Below are 8531 nucleotides of genomic sequence, written 5' to 3' on the forward strand. Positions count from 1 at the left end.
AGCCCTACTTCAATTATGTTCCGTGATCACTTGAAATGTAAATTCCAAATTTCGCTGCCGCTTCTTCACTTTCCATGTCTATCATACAAACGTATCAGTCCTACGCACTGGTTTCTCAGTCAGATGCAATTCCTGCAGTTACAGGTGAATTAAAGCGGTGCAATAACAAGACATAGAAATATAACAAAGAAACGCACGTCACGGATCAGTTCGGCTCTTTCTGGATACTTTAGTGGCTCTGAAAAGAGCCGTTGGGTTTCTCGGGGTTAACGTACAGGGCCAGGTACGCTCCGTTTAGGCGCGCTCCCCGCGGATCCGGCGGGCCAGCTGGATGTCTTTGGGCATGATGGTGACTCGCTTGGCGTGGATAGCACACAGGTTGGTATCCTCAAACAGCCCCACCAGGTAAGCCTCGCTGGCCTCCTGCAGAGCCATCACGGCCGAGCTCTGGAACCGCAGGTCGGTCTTGAAGTCCTGAGCGATCTCCCGCACCAGGCGCTGGAAGGGCAGTTTGCGGATCAGCAGCTCGGTGGATTTCTGGTAGCGGCGAATCTCCCGCAGAGCCACCGTGCCGGGCCGGTAGCGATGAGGCTTCTTCACTCCGCCCGTGGCCGGAGCGCTCTTGCGGGCCGCTTTGGTCGCCAGCTGCTTGCGGGGAGCTTTCCCTCCGGTGGATTTGCGCGCTGTCTGCTTGGTTCTGGCCATTCTCTTCAACTTCCTGCAACACACTTACAAGTTACCGCTATCAATGCTGAGTTTGTTGCGGTGCTGCCAATTTAAGGGAATGAAGAGCCCGCCTCAGATTGGGATTGGATACAGTCCCGTCACTCAACCTGCTGAGAAACAGCTCCTGGAGGGACAGAAAAGGCAATAAAATAATTGTTGGAAGCTGATTGGTTAACTTGAAATGACAGTTGGTCAATTTCAAATAGCCTGCCGATTTTACCCTCGCACTCCTGAGATTAAGTTAAATATTTAAAGGAAAAATAAAGTCCGACGACGATAAAGTCTTCTACTTTGTAGGATTTTTAAAAAACCTAGCTTGCACACAGCGCGACAGGACACGGGATTATTGTCTGATCTGTCTGTAACAGGCAGGAGAAAAGCGCGGGGTTTAATACAGCACAAACTGATCAACCGAACGTGTAACCGCCGTTAATGAATCTAAACAATCCCGCCGATTTAAACTTAATAAAAGCAAATATAGTGTACACTAATAAAGTTACGCAATCTCAATTTATCGGCACATTTTTATTAGACCCAGTTTATAATTCGTCCGAAAACAATTTGTCATTGCTACGTTTAGCAGCCAGATGGAAAGAACATGCCATTAAAATATCTGCAGGCGTCCCAGAATAAAAAATGAATCAGATATCATTCCTGGAAGGGTTAATGAAATAGAAATACTGGAATATGTAACATTTCGCATCTGGGCAGAATTACAAGTCGCGATGTAAGATAACGAGCTGCAGTACAATACACCCTCCCGGATGATGCTGCCTTTCCCCGTCCTCAGGTCTCCGCCCTCAATAGGACGAATTGGGTGGCTCTGAAAAGAGCCTTTGGGTTCGCTGGAAAAGGTCGATTTTCTCAGCCGCCGAATCCATAGAGAGTGCGGCCCTGGCGTTTCAGAGCGTACACCACATCCATGGCAGTGACGGTCTTGCGCTTGGCGTGCTCAGTGTAGGTGACCGCATCCCTGATCACATTCTCCAGGAAAACCTTCAGCGTAGATCAAGCCCGAGATGCGCTTGACCCCACCACGGCGAGCCAGGCGCCGGATGGCTGGTTTCGTGATGCCCTGGATGTTATCACGGAGCACTTTGCGGTGCCGCTTCGCTCCGCCTTTTCCCAGGCCTTTGCCTCCTTTGCCTCTTCCAGACATCACGCTTCTTCACTCCAATCGCTGCCGATTGAGAGCCGAGCTGCCTCACCTTCCTTTTTTATACAGCCCGCCCCGACCTGACTGAGAAAGAGCTCACAGAGAGTGAGAGGCTGCCTGGATAGTTAAAAAGTGACTGCAGAGAAATATCCAGCTCCGCCTCCAGCTAACTCCCGCCCCCAACTGGATCTGGAACGAAACCTTTTCTCCATAAGAGCAGTGAACACAACGATCAGCAGAAAATCTGCAGACTCGAGCTTCATGGTCAAAGATAATAAAAACAGGAGCTTTTAAAAGTACTTGTGATACAATTAAATGACCATTTCCCGGCATTTCTTAACAAGTCAACACGGTTGCTTCCATTTCAATGTCAGTTTCTATTCCTTCAGCTGAAAGAGAAAATCATTGTTTGGGGATTGTGTTGTGAAGCAGGGTTTCAGGGCCAGTGTTACGAGTGTTGCGGGGGCTGGGTGTAAATCCGGTAGAGAAATGGGGACGAGTTATTCATATAAATTAATATGTAATTTATCCCTGCACTCGGAGCTAGGACAGGGATCATTTGATCCGGGCTCAGCTCTTTCCTGAAATATGTGGGTGGCTCTGAGAAGAGCCTTTGGATTCAGAAGGTTACATGTTGCACAGACTGCTTCATTTCTTTGCTGCTTTCTTGGTCACTTTCGCTTTGGGCTTGGCCTTCAGTTTACCCGGTTTCGGGACCGGTTTTGCGGCCTTGGGGCTCTTGGTCTTTTTCACCTTCTTCACGGGAGTCTTTTTCTGAGGCGCTGCTTTCTTCACCGCTTTCTTTGGCGTTGCTGCCTTCTTGACGGCCGCATCCTTGCCTGTTGCTTTCTTGGTTGGGGATTTCTTCGCTGTCACCTTCTTGGCCGTTGTTTTCTTCACGGCTGGTTTCTTGGCGGCTGCTGCTGGTCTCGCCTTCTTTCCCACTTTTGCCTTGACTGGATTCTTAGGGAGTTTGAAGGAGCCGGAGACGCCCTGGCCCTTGACCAGAACCAGGGAGCCTTTCGCCAGACACCTCTTGATAGCCATCCTGATCTGTGCATTTTGCTTCTCCACATTGACCCCGCTTCTTTGCAGTACCTTCTTTATAGCGGCCAGAGACGTCCCCTTCCGATCGCTGCTCTCCCCGACAATCTTCACAATCCGCTCGCCCAACCCGGGACCGGCTGTTTTTTTCCTGGGAGCCGCCGCCTTCTTCTTCTTCTTAGGAGTCTTGGGTTTGGTGATGGCGGAAGCTGGAGGAGCCGTTTCGGCGGCTGCACTGTCGCTCACGTCGAGAACTCTGCGCTGAATCTCTCTGTGTCAGACTGAACTGGGTCAGCAATGAAGCTGCTGGTGGCGGCCCTGAGCAACTGAAAGGCAGCGAGCGGACGGCGCGGAGACAACCGGCCCTCAACTCCCTGCTCCTGCTGCCTCTCTGTGTTTCTCTCTCGGCCGAAACTCTCCAATTCCTCTGCAATTCCGCATCTCTAGATAGCCAGGCTCGATCGTTCCTGACTCTGACACGGGAAGGTTTGCGGCCAAAATGTTTTCACTCGAATTGACGGCTCCGTTGTCGAGTTAAACGCATTTTGCTGCTGCACTGATCGCGCTCTCTGAGCTGAGCGCTGACATTGTCGTCACTTTTAGACTGAAATCTTAATATCAACAAATACATTGACTTGAATCTTACCTTTGGAGTTTAGTGGGGGAGCAGGGGGATAACCTGAATTGAAAATCTTATTGATTTGAACAAGAGGGACTCCTAGATCACATGCTACGAAAGAACGCGCAAACACAGTTACATTCGACTAACCCGCCCGCCCTTCTCCTAAAGTCTCGTTGACACAATATTCACAGCCACACAATCACAGGCCAGAAATATCACCAAATGTAAATGTGAACGGATACAATTTCTCCTCCTTTCAGCCTTTGCTCCGGTATCCAGGGAGTTAGTTGTCGTTTTTCTCCTCAGTAACTGTTAAACTCTCTGAGGCTTCTGCGCCGGAGATTCGCTCTTCTGCAGATTCAGCAGCAAGATCCAATCAAATGGGTTGAAGTTATATTGATCGCCCAGATCAGTATTTTTCATTCCGGTGACAATACTCAACATCGGTTCTGGGAATCAACAGACATAGAAATATAAATAACAGCAACTGGACCGAACCAAACGGCCCATGAAATCTATCCTCCCACTCATCATGAAAATGGCAGATCATCCAATTCAATAGCCTGTGTCAGTTTTTTTTCTCTCATATAGAGTCATACAGCAAGGATACAGGCTCTTTCGTCCAACTCGTACATGCCGAATATAATGCCAAACTAAACTAGTTCCACCTACCTGCTCCTGGCCTATTTCCATTCAAAATTGTCATCATTATATACTTATCCAAATGTCGTTTTAATATTGTAATTGTAGCCACATAGACAATTTCGTCAGGAAGTTCATTCCACATGCGTCCATGCTCACTGTAAAAAAAAATGCCCCTCGTGTCCTTCTTTTCAAAAATCTCTTTCCTGTCACATTAAGAATGTCCACCGTGGTCTTCCATTGCCCCCATCCCAGGCAAAAGACAACTACCGTCAACTCTGTCTCATCCCCCTCATTATTTTATAAAATTCTATAAGGTGACCTCTCAACATTCTATGCTCCAGTGAAAAAAAAAAAGTCCCAGCATTTCCATCCTTTCTTTATAACTCAAACCTCACACACATGGCAAAATACTGGTGAATCTCTTCCGAACCCTCTCCAGCTTAATAATATCTTTCCCCTGACAGTGCAACAAGCACTGGTCACAGTATTCCAGAAGTGCCCTCACCAATGTCCCTTCAACCTCAAAGTGATTTCCCACCTCCCAAACTCAAAGGACTGTGAAATGAAGGCAAGCATGACTTCTTAACCACCCTGTTGAGATGTGATGCAGACTTCATAGAATGCTAGGTCCCTCTGTTCTACAACACTACCCAAGGCCCTACCATTAATTGTACAAGGCCTACCCTTGTATGTTGCACCAAAATGCAAAGCCCTGCATTCATCCAGATTAACTCCATCTGCCATTTTGCAGCCCATTGAGGTATTTGATCAAGATTCATTTGTAATCTTAGGAAACCTTCTCCACTTAGTACTGTGCTACCAACTTTGCTATCATCCAGAAACATTTTTACCATGCCTTCTATATTCTCATTCAAATCATTTATATAATGACAAACAAAAGAGGCCCCAGTATCACTCCTGTGGAAAATCACTGGTGTCAGGTCTCCAGTCCAAAAAGCAACCCTTCATCGTCACTCTCTGTCTCTTGACATTAAACCAATTATACCTTGATTCCCTTTGGCCACAAGTGCCTCACCCAATTCCTTTTTGAAATCATACAATGTGTTGGACATGGCTAATTTCTGTGGCAGAGAATTCCATAGGCACACCACTCTCTGAATGAAGAAAACTCTAACTTTCTGACCCTAAATGGCCTACCTATCTCCTAAAAATATGACTCCTACCATCAGGAACATTCTTCCTGCATTTATATTGTCTAGGCCTGCCAGTGTCTTATAGCTTTCTAAAAGAATCCCTCATTCTTCTGAATTTAAGCACATATATTCACAAACAATTCAATTTCTCCTTCCATCACAGCAATATGCACATTAAAACTGCCTTTATAGTAACACCATCCTTCCTCAGATAAAGAGGCCAAACCTTCACTCAGTATTCCAGTCTCGCACATACCCTGTTAAATCGTGGCAATTCATCCTTTCTCCAGTACTCAAATTCTCTCTCCATGAAGGCCAACATACCAGTTGCCTTCCTCAATGCCTGCTGCACCTGCATGCTTAGTTCAGTGACTGGTGTATGAGGACACCCAGGACTCATTGCAAATTCTACTGTTTACATTAATCGGCATTCAAAAAATAACTGCCTTCCTTTTATTTTGCTACCTTACATTTATCCACATGATATAGTGTCTGAGATGCATTTACCCACTGATTTGACTTCTTCACAATCACTGCATCCTCTTTCAGAGCTGACCATCTGACCCAATTTTGTGTCAACAGTATATCTGCAGATAGTACATTCAGTTCCCTCATCTAAATCAGTGTGAGTACATTGTGAAGAGCTTTGATCCTAAAACTGATTCTTGCCATGACCCCTAGTCACTGCTTGTCATTGAGAAAAAGATCAAATCATTCCCTGTATGTGTTTCCTCTTATCCAACTGTGTTTTTTTAAGTCATTCTCAAAGCTCTGCACCAGTCCCATTTTCTCGATTTTAACATGATAATATCTGATGTGGGATTTTGTTAAAAAAGCTTTTATAAATTAAAATTAACACCTCTGCTTTACTCCAGTAGAGTTGTCAGGCTGGTAACATAGAACAGTACAGCAGAGGAACAGGACTTTCAAATGCATGCTGTCTCTGCCTGATCCTGACTTCTTATCCAAATTATCTGCAATAAAATCATTTCTTTTCCTGCAGGTTGTCTGGTCTAAAATTCCAAGATTTTTCTCTCCTTTCCTTTTCAAATAGATTGCTTACATTAGCTACCCTCTAATCTTTGGAATTTATTGCAGCGCGTATAGAGGTTTGGAACATGACCAGCAATACATCCACCATTTCTAAGGCTACTGTGTTAAGTGCTCTGGGACATAAATTATCAGTCTCTGGTATTTCCCAGCCTTCAATCCTATCAATCTTCACAACATTATTTCCTGAATAATACTGATTTGATTCAGTTTCTCCCTCTCACTAAATTCCGTTTTCCTTAACATTCCTGGCGTGTTTTTTCTTTCCTCATTTGTAAATATAGAACAACAGTAAGTATTCAGTTGGATAACCATTTCTTTAATTCCGCATAATGGACTCCCCTCTTTTTTGATTGTAAGTGACAAATATTTGTGTGTACCAACCTAGTTTTATCTCCATTTTCCTTTTTCATATTTATCAATATATTAACTGTTGTTTTTTAATGGCTTCTGCAAGCTTACTCTTTTCCTCATTTTCTCCTTCGTAATCAAAACATTTTTCCCTTTCTTTCCTGATTTCGAACTGTTCCCCAACTTCAGGGGCTTTTTTTTTCTTTCAAGTTCTTTTTCTTCTCAATTTGTACCTCTTCCGTGGATCAAAAACTGTGTTGAATAGCCCTCTTAAACGACAATTTTGTAAACCGTAAAAAAGAGCATCTTCCGTACTCACGAATCCATCAATTTAAAAGGATTTGGGCAGCTGATGTGGAGGAACACCGCCTTGATATCGGACAAGTTCCCCTCCAAGTCACCCACCATCCGAACTTAGAAATATTTCCCTTTTCCTTCACTGTCGTTGGATCAAGACCCTGGAAGTGCCTGCTTACGGCGCTGAGGGCAGTACTGGGACTACAACTGTTCTAGAAGGCGGCTCAGCATCACCTTCTCAAGTGGAGCCGCGAGGGATGGGCAACCAATGCTGGGACAGGCAGCGACATCCACGTCCCAGGGGTAAGTAAACAAAAAACAGCTGGGTCTTTCGTTGCGGTACTCCGTTCATCACAAGGTTTCTGTCTGCAGCATGCTGAGAATAAAATCAGTCATCTACTCCAAACTGGTATGTACAGCAAGTTCCAGAGATGCGATTACACACCTCTGGTCCGGGTATGACTTTAGCACGGTCCACCTGACCCATAAATAGGGACACTACCACTGCACCGCAAGACTCCCTCCAACAGTCACATTCTGCCTTCGGAAGAATGTCCCATTTATTCCCTCGCTCTGTATGTTACTTTGACAGAGTTAATATGAGACGAAGAACAGCAGGATCGAATACTGCAGTTAACATGGGATCAGACGTGATGTTATTGAACGGTGGAGTCCTTAATAGGGCCGAATGGCCGTCAGCTTCTCCGCTTCCCCATCAGATTGTGAGAGAGCCGGAGGGAGGCAGCTATTAACATGACCCGGGAATGAGCTCCACTGGAGCTTCATCAAGGCCAATGCTCCAGCGTGTAACGTTCTCTGTCCTTTCCCCCACAGCTCCCAGCCGCTTTGCTCAAACTGGGAGTAAAGGGAATTGGGGAAGCCTATTCTAAGGATGCCGACCCTGAAGAAGTTACCCTCCTCCCTCCGGACAAACCTCAGGGGATCTCTTCTATCCGCCTCCCCCTCTATCCCTATTTATTTCAGAACCCCCTTCCCCTCCCCCATTTCTGATGAAGGGTCGAGACCCGAAACGTCAGCCTTCCAGCTCCTATGATGCTGCTTGGCCCGCTGTGTTCATCCAGCTCGACACCTTGTTATCTCCGAATGACCCATTCATGTTTGTTTCTGGGAATCAATGGGAAAACAGCGCATGCGCGATGCTGTCCCTCCCGGCGCCCCCCGAGAAGTCCATGCTGCTGACCAGAAGAGCGCATGCGTGAGGCCCTTCCCCAGCGCTGCCAATGAGGAGCATTTACTCAGTGAGTGGAAGAGGTTTGTTTGAAACAGACCGCAATGGAGAGACCAGCGCCCAGGGAAGCCAGGGAACAGCAGGCCCCTTCCAGCAGCGCATCGCAATGTGAGTCCGGGACACAGAGTTCCGACAGCGGCATTGATTCGGGCTCAGTTCAGGGAGAACCGGGGGCTGTTGGTAAGAGGCCGAACGGGGCAGGAACAGGTCCTGGAACTTGGAGTGAGTGGCCTGGGC

The 8531-nt window shown here is 46.5% G+C and overlaps 3 protein-coding genes across 3 annotated transcripts; all 3 read right to left on the bottom strand.

The window, feature by feature from the left end:
* Positions 1-268: 268 nt before the first annotated feature.
* Positions 269-705, bottom strand: LOC109932543 (histone H3). Its single transcript, XM_048621064.1, has one exon. It carries the CDS (start codon positions 703-705, stop codon positions 295-297), a length of 411 nt encoding a protein of 136 aa, XP_048477021.1. The 3' UTR covers positions 269-294.
* Positions 706-1222: 517 nt separating this feature from the next.
* LOC109932544 (histone H4) lies at positions 1223-1925 on the bottom strand. Its single transcript, XM_048621078.1, is given in 2 exon segments — positions 1223-1729; positions 1731-1925. Coding segments are annotated over 2 exon segments (294 nt in total). The 5' UTR covers positions 1886-1925; the 3' UTR covers positions 1223-1590.
* A 605-nt stretch (positions 1926-2530) lies between these two features.
* On the bottom strand, positions 2531-7156 carry LOC109932545 (histone H1-like). The gene is made up of 2 exons (XM_048620993.1): positions 7068-7156; positions 2531-3197 (listed from the first exon to the last, which is right to left on the bottom strand). The coding sequence occupies exons 1-2, from the start codon at positions 7154-7156 to the stop codon at positions 2531-2533; spliced, it is 756 nt and encodes a 251-aa protein (XP_048476950.1).
* Between the last annotated feature and the right edge of the window lie 1375 nt (positions 7157-8531).

The sequence above is a fragment of the Rhincodon typus genome, unplaced genomic scaffold (genome assembly GCF_021869965.1).
Source record: "Rhincodon typus isolate 14 unplaced genomic scaffold, sRhiTyp1.1 hic_rhity00000051, whole genome shotgun sequence".
Lineage (NCBI taxonomy): Eukaryota > Metazoa > Chordata > Chondrichthyes > Orectolobiformes > Rhincodontidae > Rhincodon > Rhincodon typus.

Excerpts from the sequence above, each read along its gene's own strand:
- LOC109932543 (XM_048621064.1), bottom strand. The coding sequence starts at position 705 with ATGGCCAGAACCAAGCAGACAGCGCGCAAATCCACCGGAGGGAAAGCT.
- LOC109932545 (XM_048620993.1), bottom strand. The coding sequence starts at position 7,156 with ATGGTGGGTGACTTGGAGGGGAACTTGTCCGATATCAAGGCGGTGTTC. Across the intron at positions 3,198-7,067 it reads CCTTTTAAATTGATGGATTC|AGAGATTCAGCGCAGAGTTC; the intron begins GTGAGTACGGAA and ends AGTCTGACACAG.